The sequence below is a fragment of the Hesperophylax consimilis genome, chromosome 26 (assembly GCF_061612785.1).
Source record: "Hesperophylax consimilis isolate HC1 chromosome 26, BYU_Hcon_1.0, whole genome shotgun sequence".
NCBI lineage: Eukaryota > Metazoa > Arthropoda > Insecta > Trichoptera > Limnephilidae > Hesperophylax > Hesperophylax consimilis.
In genome coordinates this window covers 4,240,835-4,267,917 of record NC_142861.1, presented here as the reverse complement: position 1 = coordinate 4,267,917, position 27,083 = coordinate 4,240,835, and the positions used below count along the sequence as shown (strand labels likewise).

The 27,083-nt window shown below is 36.5% G+C and overlaps 1 protein-coding gene and 1 long non-coding RNA gene across 2 annotated transcripts; both read right to left on the bottom strand.

Moving 5' to 3' along the window:
- Positions 1 to 1,423: 1,423 nt before the first annotated feature.
- LOC149411011 (uncharacterized) lies at positions 1,424 to 2,161 on the bottom strand. Its single transcript, XM_089647615.1, has one exon. The coding sequence runs from the start codon at positions 2,159 to 2,161 to the stop codon at positions 1,424 to 1,426; it is 738 nt and encodes a 245-aa protein (XP_089503741.1).
- A 9,097-nt stretch (positions 2,162 to 11,258) lies between these two features.
- LOC149411010 (uncharacterized) lies at positions 11,259 to 27,083 on the bottom strand. Its single transcript, XR_016304870.1, has 3 exons — positions 26,694 to 27,083; positions 19,664 to 19,788; positions 11,259 to 11,624 (listed from the first exon to the last, which is right to left on the bottom strand). It is a non-coding gene; the product is annotated as an uncharacterized LOC149411010 (long non-coding RNA).

Below are 27,083 nucleotides of genomic sequence, written 5' to 3'. Positions count from 1 at the left end.
ATTAGACAACTTCTTGTATGTTGCACGTAAGAAGGAAAATTCACGATAGTCAGAAAGACCTTTGTATGTCTTCCATTTGAGCCAGACTTTGTCCTTTTTCCTTGATAGCCTAATAAGTTCGGGGGTAAACCATATGGGAAATTTTTCATTTCGTCGTGCCAGTAATGGAATAAACTTATCAATTACATTGTTTATTATTACATAGAATTGGTCTACTGCTTCTTCTGCTGATAAATTTGCGATTTCAGACTTCCAATCAATACAGTCAATGTCATTATTAATTTGCGTGTAATCAGCTTTCCTGAAATTTCACCTACGCTCTTTGTTGTTTTTAATTTTTGATTGAATCGCGGAGGATATTTCGAATTTCAGGGCTGGATGGTGTCTATCCTCTGAAAAGAGAGGGTCGTCGCTATGTGTAACTTTTGTTTCGCAACTATAAAATATAAGATCTAAGAATTTATCGTTGTGGTTTGGTATACTATTATATTGGAGTAAGCTCATCAATGCCATTGTTTGAAGCAAGGTATGCGATGTAGCCGTGTTCGAGGAGGCAAGACCATGATTGTAGCCTTCAGAAAATGACCATGTTAGAGTAGGTAGATTCAGATCTCCTAGAACACAAAACATATTATTTGGTTCTGATGAAAAAACGGATTCTAGGTTTTTGGAGAAAATATCATAAAACGTTGTTGGCGAGACAGGAGGTATGTATACAGCACATATGATGAGATTATGAGACCTTACCGGAATAGATACGAAGATTTGTTCAATTTGATTTTTTTCCCAGTCATCGAGACGGGAAGCTGAGAGCTCCTTGCGCACTGCTAATAGCACACCGCCTCCGTCCATCTTACCAGTAAGTATACGGTCCCTATCTCGTCGGAACACCGTGTACCGTGAATCTATGAATTCGGCCGTATTAACACTTGCTACTAGCCACGTTTCAACTAGAACTATAACATCATAGTTATTTGATGAAATGTTAATAAGTAGCTCCTGAGTTTTGGTCTTAATACCACCGCAGTTCTGGTAATAAACAGATAAAGATGATGAGGTCATTTTATTAGTGTAAGTGTGCCCTTCGACTTATTCCACATTCGCGAGAGCGGTACATTGAGTAGGACATATGAAACATCAAAATTATTTATGAAACAAAGATTACTTAGTGTAAAATATGTTAAAATTGTAAAATGTGAATGAATATAAAAGAGACATGATAGTGCTATATAATAATGGAGGTATTGCACTGTAAACAAAAATATTAAGTAAATTTCTATGAAACAAACGAGTGAACAAGGGTACAGGATAGTGAGAGAGAGTTGGCATCGATAGCAGCAGTAACGAGTGTGTTGTAGAAGTCACATATTCTGTTGATCATGAGTCCTAATTCTGTTAAGGTCTCCCTCACGACGAATGGTGATCACTCGAGAGAGATCGTTCCTTTTTGACAGCCATTTTCTTTTCCGGCGGCACGTGTTTTTCCAAAAAGTATTTTATTTTTTATTGTCAGGTGCTCGTTAACATAAAAGTTAGTGGTGGGAGCGCCAAGTCCTAGTAGGTCTGTTGTGAGGCCGCGGCGAGTCCTTACCGCAGCGATGACGTCATCACGGAGACGCTTTGTCGTAAGCTGGACGACTATGTTGCGTGGACGGTTGGAAGGCGACGAGTGACCGCGAGCGACGCGGTGCACCGCCACCACAGCGCCACTTGGAAGCGGGACGTTAATAATGGACCCCATTCTCTCCAGTAATGTTAAAAGATTTTCACCTTTTGCCTCGGGAATGCCGTGAATGTCTAGGTTACACACTCTGCTACGCTGCTCCATTTCATCCTGAGCGTCTCTGATTGATTCCATTTCCTGTCTTAGGCTGGCATTTTCTTCCTGGAGAACAGTTACACATCCCATAATTTTGGTGTACTGGTCCTTCCACTCATTTGACAGCGCATCCAATTTTTGATGAATGGCCTCAACTGCGAGTTTACTTTCAGTACGCATCGTTTCGAGTTTCGACTCAAAGAAGTTGATAAGGGAGTCTGTGTCAATGTTTATTATTGACTGGTGCGTTGCCGACGGTGAGTCCATGGGGCCAGATTGAGTCAATAGAGGTGATGATGGTGTTTTCTTCAAACTGCAAACCTTGCTGCGAGATTTAGACATTTTGGTTAGTTAATGTTTTTATAAAGCCAAAATGTGCAAATAAAAAAAATATATATATATATTTTTTTTTTAATGCCAGTAGGATTCGAACTGAGGTTCTCTGAAACTCAACAAAGAAATGGCGAGCTCAATTTGTATTGGGGTGAAATATTTTAGTAATAATAGCGTTAGCACTAGGATTATTTAGAATGGCGTAGAGAAAAAAAAAGTTATTTTTTGGAATCTGTGTAGGATTCGAACTGATGTTCTTCCAATCTCGGTGCGGATTTAGCGGGCGTTCTAACCACTGGGCCAAACTCCGCCTGTGAGATACCGTGAAATATTTGTATATTAATCGACTTAGCACAGGTATGTTTTTATTTTTGTTAAGTGAATGTTTATTTCGGCGACAACACTAAACTGTCACTTCACAGAACTTGAACTAATCACTTCAAATAAGAATAAATGCGACCGTTTAGACTTAGCTAACGTAGCTTGTTCGCTTTACTGTTCTGCAGGAAATCATGGATGTCAATTACATCGAACTATTTATTTATTTTTTAATTTACGGACAATATGTCCATTAAAACCACAATATTGACACGAATAAGAAAACATAGATGACAGTGAATGGAGAGTACATGTATGTGAAGGGCAAAGACAATGTAAAATAGAAAAAGTACATATAGAAAATAACTACAAGAGTATTTCTCAAAATAAATGTACGTAACGAAAATGTAGTTACGAAATAGTGTTACGAAATAGTCATAAGACGTAACTAAATAGTAAACATAAGGCTTGTTTACACAATGGCAAATTTTATTTTACTTTTTTTATTATTTATTCAATTTAATTAGTTGTCGTCTTTTTTAAATGTAAGTAATTATCCTTTACTTTTTTTTATTTATTGTACATACTACAAACATACATAAACTCACGACCCAAATATTTGTATTTTGTTATACCAAAGGGGTTTAAAAAAAAACAAGGGAGTATAAATAAATGTTTTTTAATCAAATTATCAGCTCCCAAATTGAAGTACCTAACACAATATTCAACAAATCTTAAGAAATTAAAGAACAGGCACTGTTTAAACTATTAAAAAATTAATAACATACAATTATTTAGTTTGAATCACTATCCATTAGCGTTTTATAAATTTCTTCCTCATCTTTATAATAATTGAAATCTTTCCGAGACACATTTGGTCAGTTTTTCAGTCTTTGGTTTATCACTCCGCTTTGGCGCATGAATATAGTCATTTAGTGATAGAGATTTAGAGATAAGGCCCTTACAAACCACTTTCTTTTTTGTATGGATATTTTCCAGTTTTTCGTTTTTAAGATAGTCACTCCACATGGTTTATCTTTGATTTTGTTAGAATCTTCATTTTCACTATATTTTCACATATTTTCAATATCAGTGTTATTTTCTATGGCATTATTATTTCCTATTATAACATCTCCGATTTATTATATAATCCAGTTTCGATGGGAATAGCATCATTATTAGTCTTAGTTTGTTTATGCAATAATATTTTCAGAATATTCACTTGCCTTTTCATCCGATTACAGCACTGTCTTAAATTCTTATTTCGACTTTTTAATCGAGTATTTTCTTCAGTCAGCTTTTGTAGTCTTTCCTTTAGGATTTTTTTATTATTTTTTCTACGTTCAAATGTATTATTGTCTTGTGTCGTAGGATTAGCCTTTTTCTTTCTTTCAGCTCTTTTATCATTGGCTTGTCTCCACTTTGCCCGTAGCTCTTCTTTTTCTTCTTCTGTAAGAATTTATTTTTTTATTTTTGATATTTTCTATAACTTTTGTTAAATGCTTAATTCGGATTTCCTCATATTTATTTGTATTTTCCTTTTTCAGTCTTTCTCTGTAAGCGTTTTGCTTTTTGGCATTGGTTTTTGGGGGCATTCCTTTAAAAAAATTATGCTGTAGTTATGGTTTTATCAGAGTAAATAAAAATAAATTTATATTTAAATAAGCTTTTATAAAAAACTTAAGGCACTTATAAATATTGTATAGAGCGCCTGTAGAACGGATAGTGTGTATGAGTGCCTCACGCTTATTTAAAATAAAACCAGTATTGGACGGCTCAGCTTGATCTTCAAGTACTTGTCATTATGTATAATGCCATATAATCGCGATGATAAAACATACAAGTCCGACGACACCTGCTCTGCCATTGACCATCAGGAATTTCCAGCGCATCCTATGTATTACAACCTACCTACTTTCCAGCGCCATCAACAGATCTGCTCTATGGTATAATAATATTTATTTTTTTCCTATTATATCTAAATACATATGTATATTTGTGCATTGTGCATAATATATTACATTATTACTAAACTTACATAAGACTTTCATAAAAATGCTAGACACACTTACAATATACTTACTTTTCTTAATCACGTTGTAACTGTGTACACTCAGCTTTACATTGAACTTTTTCGTTACGTTACGAAATTCATAACAAACGTTACGAAATTGTAATAAGAATTTATGTTATAAAAAGTCAATGGTTTGATAAAATTTAAAAGTGTTAATATGTAAGCTTAGCAATGTTCGTACCGCACATGTTACAAAAAGATGAGTAGAAAAAGACTTACCGTTTTGTGAAAAAAGGCTAAAATATTTTCTGTTACGAAATAGTGGTCCCACTAAAGAAACACGTTATTACTGATTTTAACAATTAATGTTATGGCGGAGAAGTCAGACCAACAATTAATCAGAAAGAGGCTAGTGTTGCCCATGTTAAATTTTACAAATGGGTTAAAAAATTACGGTGGAAGTACTAATAAAACGTAACTAAAGAGTAGTTACTAAAAAGTAAATAGTGATGTCTCATTTTGTTTTTTGTGCATAAATTATTAATTTATTATGAAACCCCATAGAAAATTACCTTTTTACAGAAACTACATTTAATTAAGAACCTAAAACTTACAAAAAATCACATATTATAACGTTATTATCGCATTTTATGAAGTATAAACAAATGAAGTGGGTAGGGTGGCAATTTTATTTTGTATGGAAGGTAAAAATCGATATTTAAAAAAAAATTAAAATGTTTGCGAATTGATACGATTGTAATGTTTATTTTTCGATATTTTAAAGCCTAATATTTATTCTACAAAATGGTGCATATTTTTTTTGTATGATTAATTAAAAACATGTGAAATTTTTGAACTGTTTGTAGGCACACTTTATTTTTCCAAAATGTACACTTTTTTTGAGAAATACTCACAAATGAATTAAATGACAAAGAATTTTTTGACCGTTTTCGTATGACGAAAACGTGTTTTTTGTATATTTTGAAACTAATTGAGGAGAATTTAATTTTATTTACGCAAGTGTCATTTTTGCGATGAATGTGCGAAATATTTTGCCCTTACCTCATGTCAGATCTGAAAACCTTTCTATTCTATCAATTTAATGTTATTCTTCGCACGCTTTGCTTTGATCTCCATTTTAAGGTTTGTTTGGGTTTGTTTTGCTGTCGCACGGAGAAAAAACTTACGTCGATCTGCCAAATCAAATGGGAAGTCCCGATTGTGGCATCACGTTCAAGTTGTCACTTTATTTTTAATATATTATATAAGTTAGTTTAAAAAATATGAAATACCAGTTTATTAATAACGGTATTTAAAAGAAGTAATGTGTATTGATAAGAGCTACAATAATTAACTCTTTCATATTAATTTAACATAGAAAGTTTTTAATTTGATGTCATTTTATTGTCTATGGTAATGTGCGGTAGTGTGTGGGGCTACTTAAGATTTTCAAAGATAAAATGATTGGGAACAACACAAATCGAACGTTCCCTACAAAATGCTTAAAAATCGCTTGGCTGAGCAAAAACAAAGATTTGAACTTAGAAAACGATTAAAAAGTTGGGAACAGCGGCCGTTAGAGTGTTATGTTATGTGTGGCCACTGTAATCCTGCAGCAACGTCTAATGCGCGCTCTACACTCGCGCGCGAAGTCGTGCCGTGAATTCACGCCGTGAATATACGCCGCGATCCGCGCGTGAACTGTGTCCATCCACACTCGCAAAGCTTCAGTCTTGTTCGCGACTTTAACGAAGATGGACGACGACATGATTTCTGCTGCTGCCGTGTCACTGCTTGCCATTGCGTTTTACAATTACCTTTGTGTTAAAGAAAATAAACAAATAAAAAAGAGATGGAGAAGAAGACGTTGGTGGATGACACGAATCCATCGCAATAGAACCAGGTAAATTTATCATTTTGGAGCATAATTAGCGTAGTATTTAGCACATTTCATTTGGTGTATATTTTTTATTATGAATACTTTACCCGCATACTTTACTTTTTCAGTGCAACAATGGATAAACAGTTGAGCGAATTAGTTGCTGAACCATCAGGAGAATTTGATAAGTTTACGAGAATGTCTCAGTCGGATTTTGATAACTTATTAGGCAAAGTTTTACCAATGATAGCCAAAGAAGACACTCAATTAAGACCATCGATCCCAGCTAAAATACGCCTTGCCATTACATTGCGATATTTGGCTACTGAAGATAGTTTCGAAAGTCTCCACTATTTATTTAAAATCTCACCTCAACTAATATCGAAGATTATTCCAGAAGTATGTCATGCTTTGAATGAAGCCCTAAAGGATGAAATTAAAGTAAGTAAAAAACAATTGATTATTAAAATTGTTTATTAAGTATGTATTAATTAAACACTTACAGCACTTAAACATTAATTATCTTTTAAACAATACTTGAAATAATAATTAAGGTTTTTTAGTTTTTTATTTTTTATTTATGAATTTTGAATTTTTTTTTTTAAATTTGTACTTATTTATTGATCAGTCTTGTAAAAAACAATGAATCTTTAAAAAAATAAGCATTATAGTACGCGGCGTCAATCACATTTCGAACAATATTTGTGTATTCTTGATTAGCCGGTCGAATACATTCATTTGAAGTGATGATAATCTGTGAAGCAGCAGAAGTTGGGTTTTGTTCGGGAATATGGATTTCTGGAGGTGACAAGTGGTGGTGCATTGATAGATCGGAGTAACTGCTGTGTGAAGTATCTGCTCTCTGATAGTGTGATGTAGATAGTTCTAACGCGCGCCCAACATTTGTACACAGTTGACACTTGTCACATGAGAACGGGTCGCTTCTACGATTCGTTCTTAAGTTCAACAGCTCGGCTGTGGAACGAACTGCCGGCCTCTGTGTTTCCTCCCTCCTACAACATGGGACTCTTCAAGACCCATGTTCACTCCTTCCTCTCCACAAAAAGACCCTCCACACAGCATCCCCAAAGATGACATAGGCCCTGAGGGAAATTATTTTCTTCAGGGCCTCCTGTGTGGAGTAAATATAAAAAAAAAAAAAAAAAAAGTTCTGAATGAGTTGAAACTGGTGAAAATGATGCTGAAGTACGTTGTTCATGACGCAAAAACATATTGTATATGTCACAAACAAATTGCGTTCTTTCGTCCTCAGGTAATTTTCTCAACTTTTTGGCTATAACTTTGCCATGTAAGTCACACTCATCGTCTTCTTCAATTCGTCGCCTCTTTAAAGTTTCTTTTAGAGTAACCAGAGCATCCCTAACTGTTTCTCCAGCAGCCACAAGTTCTATAGGGTTATTACGACGACGAACTGTTGGTGTTCTTATAGGTAGACTATCTTCTTCTTCAGTTGCTCTCGTAGATTGACTATCGTCTACAGTTGCATCAAAACTCTCCTCCTCTTCGTCGATCACCGACGACGATGATCCACCCTGAAATAGATAAAATATTTAATTAATGTATTCTTTTATTTTTACAGATGCCAACGAGAGCAGAAGAGTGGCTGGATATCGAAAAAGGATTTGCACATAAATTTCCTCATGCTATCGGTTCAATTGATGGAAAACATGTAGTGATAGAATGTCCAATTAACTCAGGATCGGAATACATTAACTATAAGAAAACATTTAGTATTGTATTGTTGGCTTTAGTAGATAGTAATTATAATTTTATCTTCGCAGACATAGGCTGTCAAGGCAGAATTAGCGATGGTGGGGTGTTAAGAAATAGTTCATTGTGGAAAAAAATATGTTGTAATGAGTTAAATTTACCAACACCGCGTCCTTTACCAATTTCAAACCAAAATATACCCTATGTTTTTTTAGGAGACGGTGCCTTTGCACTTACAGAACATGTTATGAAACCTTATCCTGGTAACCATGATTGGGGATCGCCAAAACGTAAATTTAATCAAAGGTTATCTAGTGCTAGGGTTGTAGTTGAAAATACGTTTGGAATACTATTTTATTTTATTTTATTTTATTTGGAAAACCAACAGTTATAATCATTACAAGGTATGGTGTAGTAAGTGTTAAATTATTTAACCAATAATAGGTTTTCACTAAGGTATTTTAATTATTTAGTGAACATATATAATATTTATGTTAGAAAAAAGTTACAATTAGCCTATAGGGATGGGATGGCGGAAGGGAGGGGGATGGGATGGATCTAGTCTGTGTAATGTGTAACATGTACGTATGTGTATTAATAAAAAAAATAATAATGATAATATAATTATTTATTGATTTTTGGTTTGAAATTGTGGGGTGCTGAGTTAAATAAGTCTAATTTACTGTATGAAGTATTAAAATTGTATGAAGCACGGTGAATAAAAGCATTTTGTTTTGAGTTAGTGTTACATTGAGGGATGTTTAATGTGTGATTTTGTCTGGTTTGTCTGATGGGTACTCTTAATTGAATTCTTTCTATTAATTCCGGGCAATCTATCACAGAGGTGGCAATTTTTTGTAAAAATAGTACGTCGTTTTGTAAAAATAGTACGTCTAGTGTCAAAATTCAGAATATTTAAAAAACCAATTAAATTAAATCCTGAAAAAGTTACACTTCTGACATTAACATGTATATTATTGCATAATTTCTTAAGAAAAAGTTCCACTTCCTCAAAGATTTATACTCCGCCCGGAACAGTGGATGTAATTGATGAGAACAACACATTAATTATACCTGGTTTATGGAGAAATGAAATTGGGACGGATTGTGCGATACGTCAAATACCTCATTTACCACGCCGACCCGCTCAAAGCGCTCGTGATATAAGAGACGAGTTCACGAAATACTTTGAAAATAATTAGTTAAGTAAATGTTGTAATTTTAAAATAATAAAGATATATTAATACTTACAGTATTTGTTGTTTTTTTGCATTTCGCATTATCTCCAAGAAATGAGTTCATGGTTTCATAAGCAAACCATATGGGTTTGTAGATTTCACTTGAGCTCGCACCGCTGTGGATAGAATCCTTTACTTTGTTTCTATACGATCTATAGCTCGACATAAGTGATTCCTTCTTTTTCTTTAACTCAGCTATCGGTATATCTAAGATAGCAGTTATACGTGTCCAGGCATCATGAACCATATTTTTATTTTTATGATCCTTGTGTTTAGACTGCCAGAGTATCGGCTCAGCTTGAACACACTCCATTAGGGTCAGTTCTAGTTCATTACACCACGTAGTGTTCATCTTGAAAGCCAATCGCCAACGCACGCACAACCACTCTCTACGATGTCTTGGAAGCTACTGCGGAAAACTGCGAGTGTGGATGCGTTCACGTTCGCGGCGTTCGCGGCGTTCGCGCGCCGCAAACCCTTTGTCGCGGGCCAAAAAACCGACAAAAATCGGGGAATGGCGCGAAGCGCGAACGCGAAGATTGCGAAGGCGTGAACAAGATCCACACTCGCGTTTCGCGGCCTTCGCGGCCGTTCGCGCCGCGAGTGTAGAGCGCGCATTAAATACTTTTGAACTATTTGAAGATAACTGTGATGCCCAATGAATAATAATTTTCTCTGGCCCCTAAAAAATATTAAAAGTTTTATTATTCTTGTATTTTTTTTGTAATTCTTTACATACTTTTTTTTTCAATTCTATTTATTAATTAAAAGCGAATCAATTTATAACTGATTGTTTCAATTTAAGAATTATAAATAAGCGGTATCCACAAATTGGGGTCACCCCTTCCGCAGCGCACGTCGCCTGCACGACGCGCCATGCCGCGTATGGTTTAAGACGGATTCCAATAAGTATGAAGGATACGGGTTTGGAGATCAGGTAGCGGAGACACAATGAAAGAGATTGTTGAAGGTCACAGTGTTTTTTTTATTGAGTCAGGATGCAGCATGGGAGATGACTTCGGGACCGATGGCGATGACACCGGATTCAGGATGTGAAGTGGTCTAGGCGGTAGTTGGCGACGGCGCGTTGAGACCGGACTCGTGGATGTGTCAGGAACTGGTGAAGACCATGGGTCTTCCGGGTGCTCCAGTGCTGAACAAGGTAACCGAAGATACGAAGGATCTGGCACGCAGTTGAGCGAGATATGCAGGCCGGTGAGGATGTCGCGGGCCGATGCACAGACCGGCGAGGATGCCGCGGGGTCTAGGCGCGTGGATGTAGCGCTGGCCAGGGATGCTGAAGCCAGGGCGCTGTGATGATCCCCAGGTGTCCATGGATGAACCGTGCAGAGCCGGGTGTACGTACGGAGGTCCTGTGCGTGGCGGAGGCCCGCAGGTTGGTCACTTGCGAGACTTGCAATTGTTGACTGACTAATGACTCGCTGCGTCGGGTCGGTTTATATAACCAAGCAGACGGCGGCAGTAGCTTCGCGAGACCGCTGGTAAACTGCCGGTTACTCGCTGAATCTCGATGTTTCGATGGCGCTGAAATTATGCCTAGGCATTGGAGGGAACCACCACTTTCCCGTCCTGGTATAGGTGACTTATTGTCACCCCTTCGGGGCTCTCGCAAGGAAGCTAATTTGTTGGTATAAATGACTCTACAATTTCATAAAAAAGGACTCTAGACCTCCAATATCCCCGCATACTTGGTTAGGTGGCGGTATGCAAGCGCCAAACATAATACAAGAGGGGAATAATAGTTGTTAAATGACATAATTTTTTTAAATATATAATGATGAGCTGGTGGAACAGGTTACTGAAAAATGATGATGATGCTTATGTTCGGCCGGAACTGCGTCTCCTAAATGTACAAAAGAAATATATATGTATGTAAATGGTCTGAAGCTGGGGAGACAGTAAATGGAGAAGCTGCTTCCCTCAGTGCTAGGCTGTCCCCGGGGCACGGAGCGGAAATCCGATCGAAGTTACTAGGCCTTTTTACCGCGTCCTTAAGCTGGGTACTCGGTGGTGCCTTGAAGACAGTAAGCGGGAAAGGGGGACAACCCAAGACCCCAAGGAGAAAAGCGTCGAGTTCCAGAGGCAGGACGAAAGGTCGTGGGGCTTCGTTCCCTCTTTCTTCAGTTCCGCCCGTGACCCAGGGGGTGGCGCTGGCAAGGAGAGTCAGCCCCTCCTGTCTGTACGTCGCCTGAACGTATGTGGGGACAGGTCTTGAGCAACCCCTTTTGGGGATTAGGACGTTACATTACAGACACGGAGTTCAGTTCTGGCCTAAAAGGGTGAAAGAAGAAAATTTATTGTGATGCAACAATACAAAACCTAAAAAAAAAAAAATGTGCATGATTGTTAAAAAAGAAAAGAAATGTCTGTAGTCTCAGGAGCCATTAATACGAGAGGTAGAGCTAGAGGGAAAAAAACAAAAAGGAAAGAAGTAACAAAAAAAAACAAAAATGGAATAAGGAGCTGAAAAACATATACACGGTGTCCGGAAACTCGTAGTACAAGCGGAAAACTGGAGAATCTACACCACATGGGAAACCCAAAAAAACATAAAGTTTTTTGATTTGAGCATTTTCAAAAAAAAAAAAAAAAAAACCAAAAAAAAATATTTTTCGGCTATTTTAGGGTTAAAGTTTTTTCTGGTGTTTAGGGTTGAATAACAGATGTTCTAACCCTGCAGAGCAGAAATATTTTATGATTACACCGGGTTAAGTGAAGAGTGATTTCAAAATAATGCTTCAAATCCGAGTTTCTTCATTTGTTTTACTTTCAAATAGTTTTAATTAGTTGGGTACTTTGATCTTCAGTAATAATTTATAAGAATTTTATTAAAAAAAAAAAAATTAAAAAAAAAAAAAATCAACTTCAAACTCGATTTACTCGATAACGAAAGCTCAAATAAAAAAAAATATACTACAAAATCGACTCCAAATGTGATGTAGATTCACCAGTTTCCCGCTTGTACTACGAGTTTCCGGACACCCTGTATATTGAGATGAAAGGCAAAAACAAATTAAGAAAGAAGAATTAAAAGCGATTATTAGAGTGTAGTACAAATAAGGCAGAGGTGTAAAATAGCAATTAGAGTTAAACCGTGGAAGTTCAGGAACAAATATATCCGGGGACTAAAATTTTATGTCAAACTAGTCAGCAACTCTAAGCGCAGGCCATCTCTCAACCCAGATCCTTGTAAACTTCCTCAGACATTCGAAATTAACTCTGTTAGTGACTAGATCAACGTTAACCACTGGTCTGTTATCGACAATCAAACCGGCCGTTAGTTCATCACGTGCATCCTTCATGATCTCGCAGTGCCACAGAATATGCTCGGCTGTCTGGTTTATGTTACCCCAGGCGCAACTGGGATGGGGGGCTAGTGAGAGGGCGTGAAGTCTTCCCCTGAATTCTCCAGGTCCAGAAAGCAGCTGCGTAACGTAGTGATCCCGTGTGAGATAAGCCCCTTCCATTCTGGCTTTAACTGACGGGAAGAAGGAGTGAGTCCATCTCCCAGTTCTCGAACTATCCCACCTGATCTACCACTCATTGAGTGACAGTTCTCTAATTCTCCTAAGCAGCCCAAGAAGAGTCCCCGCACCACCCGGAATCAGAGTGACTCCTAGGTGATTATGCCTAGGCAGTTGCCTAGAACCTTCTGGCGGATGCGCGTAATGTACCTAGTCAAACTGGTAATTGTATTGACGTGGATAGTTAGTTCGGACGTCGCAGCGGCAAGTAGGTGCTCGTAGGCAGGTACATATATTTACATTACGCAATTAATAATGCTTCGCAAAATGTCTCGTACGTTTGCGGCCCGATCCATTTTATATCGGTCGTCTTTCTGGAACATTCTGGTAGCATCGCTACATAGGTAAGCAATGCTATGCATCGTTTTAAAGCTTTAATTAAATTTGCCAATTTTTTTGTTTTTTTTTCACGTTCTCTCGTACAAAAAAAAACATTTTTTTTTAAACAAACTCATTTTTACTGGCCAAACTATTGGAGATAACAAAGAGTTTTATCCATATAATTTTAGGTCGTTTTATAAACAGTTCGTTGGTAGAAAAAAATGTAGTTTAGGAGAGATAATTGGCTTTAGTAGAACCCTATAATTTCAATGTTTGTGGAGGAACAGGGGGAGAAGCAAGCTGGGGAGGAGTAGGGACTTGAGTGAAAATATTTTAAGGGGTAGGTACTATTCACCTGCAAAGATTCAGCTTTCCTCTAATTTGTTCCAGTTCAATGCGTTCATTGACTGGGCTATTGTTCGAATGGCTTCTTTCTACTACACAACGATACCAAAGTACGGCGTGCAGGTTGCAAAGATATAAGCGATATTAATGTTTTCCGTTTAAGGAAGCGATAAATTCCCAAGACATTTTACATCGAAATCATCTCAAGGGATATTATTTATACTATTAGGTTTGTTAGAAGCGTGTGATGAAATAGGTTTCTTCCAAAAGAAAATGTATTTAATGAAAACTAAACCTCAATTACGAAGAAATCATCACACTAGAGACACCTAGCGAACTTTATTGAAATAAATACAGGAGACTGTAATTGGAAAAAAGAGGCGTTCTAGTGGGATGTGTCTACCCAAATTTATTACTAAAATTAGCCAATCACAGTGGGTTTTTGACAGGACAAAGGAGAAATCTACATTATTTATTAACATGGGAACGAAGACATCGAGTCAAAGGATAATGCACTATAAGATAAACATGTTCTCACGGGGGAAACATTGGTCATAAACTTTCGGTGTAAGAAACGAAGAGAGATTGATACAAATGAAAAAAAAGGATTGATTGTCATTCGAAATCAAATAAAGTATGATAGACTGTTATCTGGAAGGGGCAAGAAACTTCTAATAAGTGAAATTAACGCGTGAGGGTAGAGTAGACTCAGGAGAACCCGAAAAAAACTGTGTAGAGAGGTGAAAACAAGACAAAACTAAGTGATTTAATTATAGTTTTGAATGATGGAGGGAAATACATCTACAGATCAACAAGAAAAACGCGTAATCGATATGCAAATTTGAGAGGATCGTACTAGGAAACTACCGGCCGAGGAACCAATGGTTTTGGATCGATGAGATTAAATACAATGGCCTGATTCATAAATTTATGTGTTTATATCGAAATAAACAATACAAGATCCACGATCATTAGAAGGACAATTAAGATGGAATTGGTCATAAAATTTAACATGGGACATATGAGACTATTTATTTAAAACCAAATGCATTAGATTGACAGGCAGACACATTAGCTACAATTGATGGCTGAGGTACAAAGATTTTATAATAATTACTCCATATAAATCAAAAATTAATGACTATTTTTGAGGGAACAAGATGCAATACGGGTAACGCCTTAATATTTAATTACTTTACAGTGGCGAAACGGTGAAAGGGGGCGAAAATAATGTTCATTTCGGGTCTAATGACATTAAGGTGCATAAAGATTGAGGTGGTTAGGAGTACTACCCTGTACACTTAAACTGAGATAATGCATAAAGATATAAATGAAAACATTTGAACTCTGTTTTCCAAGCGAAATTCGAATAGAAAGTTTGGCCTTGGAAGAAAGGACGCATACAGACCGACAGATTGGCAAGAACTGGAATATACACGAAAATAGCAGCATTATGAAGTTGATTTCGGCATCATAGGAGCGTGAAGATGAATTTAAAGTGCCATAATAACCAGAGGAAGGATGAAATAAAGGTAAGCACTAATAAACATGATTGGATTGAGGGAATCCAATGCGAACATGAACTTGCCTGCTAAGACAGGAACAATAGTGACTGAATTATGAAGCGCAATCCCGAAAAGAACAAAAATTAGAGGGAAAATTATTTATAAGATAAAGAATTAGATAAGGAACGTTGAATGTGAAGTGTGCGTAGGGAGTACGGTAATGGACTGATTATATTCCCAGAAAAATAAACGAAATTAAGCACAGCTAGAAAAACACATCTAACCTTACGACGAACTCTATGAAAACAATTAAAGGATGCTGATCCAGCCCTGCAACTGCAGAGGACAAAGACGGTAAATTTGAAGGCGTAGCCGAGAGATGACTATGTCGTATGAATAAGTGACCAGATTTAAATAATCAAAACTAGTGGCACATATGTTCCAATTTACGAGTTGATTGATGATCTATTTGCCTGAAGGGTGAAATCGACTTAAGTCATTTTGGTATTGAAGACAGTATAAAAACGAGTGCGCGAGAGGATTCGAGACAGTTCTCGGGGAATTTTGTGAGGCTTGAAAGGACGGGAAGTGCGAATTACGCGTGTGTGTACGTCGAGAAAGGTAACTAATAAGTCCCTGGACTTAGGAGATTTTCAATAAAAGTATTAAATTCAGTTTTAAGTCTCTTTGAAAAAAAATCCAATCAGTGAAATTTGAACAAGTCAGTTTTAATTAATTAAACAGTGTTAATAAAGTAGGGTTATATTCAGTGACTTTCAATAAAAGTTAAATTCAGTTATTCCAAATCCTCTTTGAAAATCCCATCAGTGAAATCCTATAATAAAATAGAGTTTAAACTCAGTGTTTAGGAGTGTTAATGTGAAAAGTGCAAAAAAGTGATTTGTAAATTATTTAAATTCTAAACTAATTATTTCATTCAAAGTGAAAATCATTTAAATTCAATTTAAGTGTTTTATCGGATATCTAAAGTGAACGTGATCGCGTATTGATATTTAAAAATAGATTATAATTTAGTATCAATTTTGGAAAAAAAATATTAATAGTAGATACGTACATCATTAGCTTAAAAAGAAACACAATTTAGACAGTTCGAAAAGTAATATCAATGATTAGATTTGATTAAATTTAATCTCTTTGTGATTTTATTATTCAGTTAAAATAAGTACGAAGAGAATTCGGAAGGATTAAAAAAAAGTGAAAATGATAAAAATAAATATTGTCTCTTTGTTTAAAAAGTAATAATGAAATAAATTTGAAAATAATAAGTTTAAAATTAAAATAAACGTTACCTCTTTGTCTTAAAATAGTGTTTCGGGAAAAATAACAATAATCACTCTCCTTTGTTTCGAAATAAAAGGAGTAATAATAATACGATTAGTTCAGATTTTGTATAAATAATAATACTAAATATCTTATCATTGTTTGCGATATATTTTGGAAAGTATTAACCTCAGTCCTTACGTCAATCAACATTTACGAAAACTAAATCAAAACTTTAAAGCCGCGGTCAAATGAAAAAGAAATCGTAGTCACGAATCAATTTAATTAAGACTACATTCTAAACAGCAAGTAGGTAATATTTTGGAACCTTGATCGCAAATTTCGTGTAAACCCGAACGGATATATTTGCATGATCGATCAAGGTGGGTGAGTCAAAAGAAATCAAAATATAAAATAAAAATTCAGAAATCAAAAGACAACGTTCCTGAGAGCCGAGAGGGGAGAGAAAATCATGGGCGACAACGTTCCTGAAAGCCGAGAAATCATAAAAATGAAATCTTATAATATTTTATATATATAGGTTATAATTCGGTCCAGCCTCTGGTTGCGATATTTCAGCAACTAGATCTATCCCAAGAATTAGGTACATATGATACCTATAATATGGTATAACTTTGTACCATTTCACATATAAAGATGTATATATCACGAATACCTATTATCACACTTGTGTCATGCACAAATGTCTACTTCAAATACCTATTACCACATTCGTGTCAAAAACAAATACCTACTTCTAAATATCCTTTCATAATTAGGTAAACCTTATTTACCAACATGTACCATGAAAATCCAAAAACGATAATGTACGATTTGTCTTCTAAACTATCAGCTGATAGTAGATATTATGTCACTGATAGCAGATACAAATATAACCCACAAAGAATTCATAAGACCCTAAAATAGGTCAAAGTCCTCTTAATTACACGAACTGCATTCCAGTCGAACTCTAAAATAAATAAAACATCGTGTCTGGTAAGGGCAGGTTTCTCAAAGCTAGTCCTTCATACCAAATCACAGCAAGCATATTCATGTGTGTTTTATACACTGGCTAGAAGTCAAAATAATATCAATAAGAAAACATCCTAAATACCTAACTACGTACGTCAGAGATGAATAGCTCACTCAAGATACCTATTCGGTTAATTATGGTTCAATTAAGTCGCACATACTAGTTATGTGATCATATCCTAAGTGACCAAATCTAAGCGTCATAATAATTTTGTACGTATGAGTACAACCTATTTCCACCCAATGTTAAATAACTCAGTCAAATTCAATCAAAAGAGGGGGTGGTCACTCCTTATAAAATCCATCAACGAAAACAAAAAAAAATGTGGTTGTCAGACCGCGATACCAAAACTGTCAAACAAACAAACAAGTATATTACTTAGTATATCGTATTTATTCGTATTTCCTATTAGTATTTATGTATCGAGATATCGGACTCAGGACTCACAACCCTGGGATTTGAGATTCTTGGTTCCCAATGTTTCATGTGAGAAAATGTTACATTGTGAATTATAAAAAAAAACGTAGGTATACATATATGTATTTGAATGTATAATCCACTGGGTGATGTGAACCCGCCTACAGCTGGCGTTTTAGGCCTAAGAATGGTCATGTCACATCGCTTCTTGGAGTGGTGGCAAGCCTAGGAAACTTGTCATTACAACAACCGTGAGTATATGATTGTTCAGAAGACGAAACCGGTTCGCTTCAGTAGTCGTAAATCCGGAGGTGATGGAATTTGGAGTGTACTGGACCCAGGGGAGGTTCGATCGTAGCGCTAGAGGGTTGTGGATCTGGAGGTGTGGGAAAGCCTCGCAAGTACCTACCACTAGAGGCACCTGACGACGGTGTGAAAGTCTTATTCGACCTTGGTTCACCCGGTTACATTGCAGGAGGAGGCGCCAAATTATTAACAGCAATATTGCTTTCCGAGTTCGTCTTCGTACAAAATCATAAACACTAACCATACTTACAAAGATTAAATCAACATGTATGTACCCCACAGGTCGTCGCAGAATTGGAGAGAATTTTGGAGAACATATGTTTCATAACTAATATTGTACTAACCTATATTCGATTGTTTTAACTATATATGTATGCTATGACACTAAATTAGATGTTATGTATTTTCCACAGGTTTTACGGTTTCTAAAGGAATTAGAACTAGGAGATAGGGATTATCAGGAAAAATTTAGTTAGGTTAAATGATACCAGCGTTCGCAATATCTCGACGTGATCCAATCTCCTTACCCAATCACTAACCTGAAAAGAACCAAAGTTACCACAAAATGAAAGTAATTAAAATCCTATATCATAAATCAAAAAAATTACACAACGTTTGATGGAATTTAATTACAATATAAATACGAAAATATTTGCGTTCAAGGCCGTAAATAACGTATTAATTAGTTAAGTACATATGTCTATAAAGATATATAGTACAAGAGAGCTTTAAGTGGCTTTCTGTAGTTATCAAAGAAATTAAGGGTCCAATTTTCATGGAGGCTTATGTGTTGTAGGGGAAGAATTTTCCAACCCTACGAACACATATGTAAAGCCTTAGAAAAGAAAAACAAATATCGATCATAGCCAAGAGAGAAGAAAATTCTATTTGTTTTAAACAAAAAAAAAGAAATATATAAAATTACTCTCACACCCAAAAAGGTGAAACATTACAAGCGCGTTTAAATTTATTTGTTTACATTAAGAACTATAAATCTCTCAGGATTTTGTTTTCCAGTAAAAATGTATGAAGTTTAAAACTTTTCATTTTAATTATTATTTTTTTGGTAAACTGATGTTTAAGACAAGATTTTTTCATGCATAGCACAAAGGGTAACAATTGTTTTATTTTATTTTGGAAAACCAACAGTTATAATATTTTATAATGTTTAGTAAAATTTGTATCGTTAATTATTCAACCAATAGAAAGTTTTCACTGATTATGATGACGAATGATTATTAATTTTCTATGGCGATGGGATGGTGGGAAGAGGCGGAAGGGGATGGATCTAGTGTATGTTGAGTAATATACATTTTGTGAACGTTATTTATTAATTATAAGTTTGAAAATATGAGGTGCTGTGTTAAATAAGTCAAATTCATTGTAATTCAATGAAGTGTTGAAAATATATGAAACGCGGTGAATGACTGTGTTTTGTTTTGAGTTAGTGTTGCATTGAGAGATGTTTAATGTTTGGTTTTGTCCAGTTTGTATACCTCTTAAGTATGTCAAACGAGTTATAATTAATATACAATAGTTACCGTGATGTCTTCTATGTCTTAAAACTTTTATACTTACCATGACGAGTTGCTGGTAGTGAAATACACTAGAACATTTCCCAGGAGTTTCTTGTACTTCCAGTGATTTCCAGATAATTTTGGTAGGACATCGGTGCGGTAGAAGATTACGGGAGAGTTTTATATCTGCAATGGAGATAACTTAAGTGAGAGCAAATACCCTATAATATTAATAATACGTCCAACTCAAGTAAAATAGTGGCAATTTCAACAACTCGAGCCCCTAGAGGGAGCTAGTGTAAAATTTTGACTTTGATATTTCTTTCAATGGCGGAAAATTGAATTTATTTAGTATTTGGTGTTTTGATGATGTTTTGAGGTTTCTAATTTTTAATTCGACCAATTTTGATTTTTTTCAATATTTAAATGTTAGGTTCAGTTTACGAACAAACAGCGAAAACACTCACAAGATGCAAAAACACGTTGGTAAAATGATTTCGTTAAATGCTAGCAAATAAAATACTCTTGAAAAAACTCGTAAAACGTGGATTAAACCATGAAAATATAACTATAAAAAAATTAGATAAATTCGGCAAAGCTGTGTTAGTTCCATGCAGAATTCTGTGAACAGAAACACATTTTTGTATTTTTTATGTGAAAAAGCATGTTTAAAAAGCCAGATATACTCGGGCTTCTATAGAGCCCCATACTTGAGCCAGTCTGATATCCTTACTTCAAGCATTTCAATAGAGTCTTTATTGGGGAGGGTGCTTCCATCAAATTGCACCGGACGGTCATTGACCTCCTCTTTGCCAAAATCAAACACGCTCGGTTTTTTAGACTTACAAACTGACCAGGCACGAATTTTCTCGAGGTTGTGGTAATTTTTATGTCTCAAAACTTCCCGAGATGTTCGGACATCATAAGTGGAAGGGGTATGTCAAAAAGATAACCCTCGTGAACGGTACTGTCGTCAGCATAGTAATGAATTGGCGCACATTCAACGAGATCGTTGATGTGCAACAAAAACAGCGTCGGCGACAGCACAGATCCTTGTGGCACCCCTGCATTGATTTGTGCGGAGAGGAACAAGAGCAGTCAATTACGGTTTGAATTGTTCTTCCTTTGAGTTCGCAATCCAGTTGGATGCAGGGTTGAATCGATTCCATACGATAGTATCTTCCCGATAAGCGCCTGGTGCCAGACCATATCAAAGGCTTTGGAGATATCCAACCCGACGGTTTCAGTTTCTCTAAAACGTTCCAAGTACCGCTCCAAATAAATATCCGAGCAGATCGCCAAACGATCGGTTTCATGGAAATCCATATTGCCAATTGCTTAGGATGTTGTTATTCTGGAGGTATGTGAGCAATTTGTTAGTAACCACCCTTTAGAATAAAGTGATGGCAATGGGGCGGTAATTGAAAGGATCTGAGCGGTCCCCTTTAAAGATTGGGTGGTCGATCGCCTTTTTCCAAAAATCTGGCACTTTTCCACTTTTGAGTGAGAGTTTAAATGACTCTGACGAGCTTCCGTTAGCTGTGAACAAGCCCGTCCAGAGCTAGTGACTGAACAGTCGCCGCTCCCCCACAACCCCGCAAGGCCCGCACACGAGATATTTTAGTAGCAGCAACTGGTTCATCGCAGTCGACGTCTTCAAATTGAGGGTGCATACGAGAGACTTCAGGTACGGCAGCTGTATCATCGCCGTCGAGCGCGAACACAGAGACCAACTATCTCCTGTAAGGGTTCATTCCGGCCATGGATTTCGAATAGGCAACAGTGGTTTGGGCTCTTATAATTAGACGTAGAAAAATATTAAAATTCAGGCCTGCTAACTTGCCTGTTAACACACTTTAATCGGGAAGAGTAGTTCTACCCGTTCGGTCGATTGATGCTTAACGTCGGGAAGGGTAGTTCTACCTTCTGCGCCCGCCTCATTTCAATGGCAGAAAAGAAGAAATTATCTGATGTTTTTATATGAACATTATATACCAATCTCTTTATAAAGGTCCCAACTATATGTACATAATTATCAAATTGCAATGCAAGTCTTTTTTTTGTATTTATCTTGGAGTCTTTTATGTACATCGATATTTCAACTAAAATGGCTATTATTATTGAACACCTGACACTTGATAGGTATTGCGTTTGAAGATCAACGAAATAAGTAATTTAGATAACATATTCTGTTATTCTAATAATTCAATTCCTGGAACCAGGGTTTTTATGACCATGAAACCCGAAACAAATCTTTCTATCTCTGTTCCGCACCCACTCAACTTCTAGGTGCGAGCGAGAGAAAAGTGTGGAGCATTTAAAAACAGCAGGTATCGGCAAACACAGTTAGGCGGACCATAAAAAATATTTACAAGTGCGTGCCAGTTTTTAAAAAGCTAATTGTCCTACGGTTGTGTTCCGAGGAGATAATATTTATATTTGCTTTTTCAAACCTTTCAAAATGGATTCTGAAAATTACGAAAGTGATAACGAAATCGTCGCAGATAATTTATCTGCCTGTTCTAGTAATTATTTGCCTGAATTCCATAGTGAAAGAGAAGAATCTAGTGGAAGTGAAGAAATTCCTTGTAGGAAAAGAATGTCAGTGATGCCATTACAGTTCAGTGATTCTGAAGAAAGTGATATGGAGGAAGAACAAGGAAATATTAAATGAACAATTTTTAGACGTAAACTGTAACTTATTATATAAAGGTGATTAAAAACTTAAACCTAAAAGTGTATGGTGAAAAAAATAAACAATATTATGTGAGCAATACGAGAAGCATTCTAAGCTAAGTGATTATTCTAAATTTCATTTGAAAAAATAACCAATATTATTAGCACGTTCCGATGGTTTTGGTCCGCTGTATCGTGCGAGAGGCAATTGCACACGTGGTATTTCAATGAGTAATAATGTGTTACTCTGACGATACTTGAGAAGTGGCAATTGTTTTTGTTTTTATAATGATTTGGGCTTGGTGAAAATATAATAATTTGTAATTTTATAAAATTGAAACCTAGTTTATACTTAAAAAATTGAACACTAATGACTCAACAATGACTTTGTTTTCGATTTATTATGTTGCATTAGAAATAATACTTGGTTTTCAGCTACAAATTATATAGCTTGGGTTTGCTGAGTTAGTATGTAGAAAATTTTATTGAAATATTTCCATTATTTACGAAGATATAGCGATTTAAAACAAATTAAACAAATTCGCGCGGGACCTTTATTTTCGCCCGTTTTCAGCGGTCAGCCGGCGAAAAAATAACCCGATCAAAGTGTGTTAACATCAAGCCCCAGTGTAACGGACGTTGTTGGACATGTTTTACCTTTTTTTTAAAACTAACTTTACTTTTATAAAATGTGCCAACTCCACGCCACTGGCAAATTCCTCACTCCCCGCCACTGCTCAAACTTATAGCCATTTCGGCCAAAATGGTCCGATATCCTAGACTCCGAAAAGCTTCGATACCGCATCGCCCGTGTATTCCGGCCGATCGGATCGTTCTGTAGCTGTCTATGGAATTTCACATAAAAAATTATAATTTTTACAAATATTTTTTTTTATTTTTTTTATTTATTATGTAAGTACATTTTAGTTTATTTGTTACAGTATATGATCAAATATTTCAAGACCCCTCTTCCATAGAAGATGTGTTTCTAATGCCCGTATAACTTGTACATCTCCTCAGCGGTAGTGAAATACAAACTATTTGGTATATGCTACCACTGGGTTATTGTTACTGAAGCCTGCAAAATCTTTTTCAAGTCGCAAATTTAAGCGACTGCTTTCAGCAAGCCCACCGCCGAAATGAATGTGCAACATTTTACGGCGGTTTATGTACTCTTATGTAGCGGGGATAAAGTTCCCCACCCCTTTTTGGCCGACAATCAAATGTCGCATGCGCGTCTGCCAAATTGAATACAAACAGCAAACATTTTACAGTAAATCAGTTCATCTTTACATACAAAACAAGTGTTTTACTTCTTCAACAAGTGACTCCTGACCACCACCTGCCTCACCTAGCCTAGGACGGGTTGTTTCGGAGAATTTGAACAATTTTTCAATTTTCAAAGTTAATTTTCAAGTTCTGTGAAAGATTTTTTTAAGTTCTGTTATTATTTCAGTACTCTCAAGCAACTAGCCTACAATGATGTAATAACAGAACTTGAATAGGACTTTCACAGAGCCCGAAAATGAACGTAGAAATTTGATGAATTATTCAAATTCTCCGATACAACCCGTCCCTAGTCTCCGCTAATCTTCTGGTGTTTACCTCCTCAAGACCAGCCGGCCCTGTTAGGCAACAGCAAAACGCCAGAACCGAGCAGAGACAAAGCACACCCAGGGCTCAACATTCATCAAGCACCGGGTGCGGGAGGCAGACCTACCACCATAGTCGAAATGTCCACCAAAATGAACTACTATCACCACTATTGACCGTAAAGGAGCATTCTTATCGGCTGAAGACACGGTTTGTACCCGGCGCTCTAAATCTACAGTCTTGTGCGGACTAACGTCCAGTACACCCAGTAAGTCGTGGAGTACATCTCGATGGCAGATACTCAGCTTTTTTCTACTCAGAAAACGCAGTGAGGAACCGAAGGCGGGACAGCACCTTGATTGATCACCGAGAGTTTAATTTGCCGCATTAACATCTTGCCTAATAAGTTGGCCTTATCATTGGCGGTGTTTGGTGTGAGCCGTCAGGTCTGACTGGATTTGCAGAAATTACGAAAATTAAAAAAAAAATTGAGGCAGCCAGTGCTCGAAATTTGACCTATTTATGATCCTCTTGCTTTACTTTACCATTTTGTTATATACTATATATGATCTTTTTCCGACATTCTAGATGTATTGAAGGCTAGGTAAGTCGCGTTTTTTCGTCGAACTACTTCGGAGCACTGTCGACTGAACCACGGCTTTAAGCCCACACCAGTTTCTTTAACAGTGGAGTGTATGAAGCCATCCGTCGCGGATGTGATGACTTCAGAAATTTCCTGTCACATCTATCTATGTATCTTATTATTATATAATTAAAAATTCAAATGTTCGTTTCTTCAAAATCTCCGAAAGATATTTGAAATGTTCTTAGTTCACCGATTGCTTTGAAATTTTGACGCAAGGTTGCATTCGAATACGCGTGTGTTTTTATATACATATACTGTATGGATTTTACCTGCGACAGGTAAATACAGTTTTTTTTTTAAAAACAGCGCCATCTGTTGGACGTAAAATCAAAACGCGCTGTTGTTTCTCTATTTGCGCAGACAGACTAAGCCATAGCAACACGTGGCGGGGTACAGCTAGTATTATATAAAATTATGTAAGTCTAAACTTATTCCTGATCTGATAGAACGCGAAACGTGGCGAAACATAACAAAAAGGATGCTGAAATTTTAAATGTGTTCTTAAATTGTTAAAAGCGGTTAAATTTAAGAAACGAAAACACTTTTCGAATTGCTCGTACAGGCAACCAAATTTTTAACTACTGACTACGGACTACTGACTTTTTTTTAAAAACTGTTATAAAGTTAGAAAGTGAATATTGATCAAGTAGTTATTATTATGTAAGTACTATTCAAAAATGGACTGGAGTTCGAAATTGAAATATGAATTCTGCATGCAAGACCGAACAACAATAACTATTTGGCAACACTTCGCGGTACGCCAGAGCCTCACTATAGTTCGAATCCGTTCGAAATTTGAACGGTAACCACATCAACCAGTCCAGTTTTGTTTCGGCGCTTCCAGATGCCAGATCTTTATGGATCGCGTCAATTCAGATTTTGGGTGCAAATTTAATTCTGCAACCATTAGTACTTAAGTTTTACTTTACTGTTTACTTTACAACCAACAAACCTTTCCCTACATTTTTGGAGTAGACCAAGTTATGTAATCAACTAAATAACGGTACTTACGTAAGTAGACATAATTTTAATTTATAAAGAAAGGCGTCTACAAATATTTCAGCCGCTCTTTTGTTTTGTTCCATTTCAATACTGAAACGTTCTATATCATTCCAAACAAACTGATGTCATTGACCTCGATGACATTTCAATGTTATTTTTATTGATTTTTTATGAAATTGATAAATGGGGGCCTCAGTACGGGTAAAGCACCCAGTGAGGCCCACATTATAAAAGTAGCAAGGAAAAGAAAAGTCAGTCAATTGTCGTCATTTTGATTTCATAATTTATCACGTGTCGCGTGCTACCTCTAAGTAAATCGCGTTCAAAAGTGCAAAAATGTTCTCGTGTGTAATGTGAAAGTGTTTGCGTTTCTCAGCAATCACTAGTAAAAGCCAAGGAATTTCTATTGCAAGTACACGCAAATTACTTATTACTATCGATTATTATAAATAATACAAATATTTCGATTGTTTTCCGCCCGAAGATATGAGTCATTGGTGAAAATGCAAGATCAACTAGAGTCACTAGAGTACAGGCTGGGGCGAGCAACAGCCAAGTAGGCAGAAAAGTGGCGCTAAGTAAACTTCATTGTTCAAAATAGTCGAGCAACGATTAGCAACAAGAATCGCCGCTATTTGCAAACTGTCGTTAAAATATTATGACATCACTAGCTTGACATTATGGCGTGACACCTCAAATACCGTCACGCGCCCAGGCTCTAGTCGGGTTTGGAAAACGAGACAGCGAATATAGCATCACTAAGTACAAGAAGGATACAGCGTTCCGTGCTCGTATTAGTGTAAGCGAGTAAGCGTATCTTGTTATCTTAGTCGAACTCGTGACGTAGAATGTAGTATTTTATCTTTCCCATTACATACGAGGCCATTTTGGATGCGATTTACTTAGAGGTAGCGCGACACGTGATAGTTTAGTATTTAAAGTACGAAATCGAAATGACGACAATCAACCTTTACCACATTATATTGACTTGAATAGGACTCCGTACATCGATTTACCACCTGTACCGTTGATTCAATCCAATATACCTTTCAAAAAGCGCATTTTAATGTAATAAATTAATTAACGACATCTATGAACACGTACAATATAACGAGCATCGCTTTTAACCTTTAAAAAACATTGAAAAACAAGACAAAGCTTAAAATATACTGACCTTTCTGAAAGTAAGCAGGACCGTCAGCAAACTGCATCTTCAGACACAACCACGGAATTGAGTTGGTGCTAAATCCACATGGTCGAAAGTCGAATTACAGGATATCGTGTCGGCTCCATTGGAGAGTGGAAGTTAAAGAACACTGGCACAGAGTAATATTATCGTGGTGAACAACCGAACAGACAAGCAGCTGCGAGATAGCGTTTGCAATGTTGCCGAGTCTCACTCGTTTCCCAGATACCGCATTCTTATGTATGTCCGTACTGCTGATAGCTTCAATGTAACTCTCTTTCTATCACATCCGCCGATATTGGAAAGAAAGAGAGGTTACAGAGGATGTGCTGGCGAAACGCCTTCACTGAGTTAGAGCGGGACCGCGCGATGGAGGAA

Bases quoted from the DNA above. Each gene is read 5' to 3' on its own strand.
- LOC149411011 (XM_089647615.1), bottom strand. From the start codon at position 2,161: ATGTCTAAATCTCGCAGCAAGGTTTGCAGTTTGAAGAAAACACCATCA.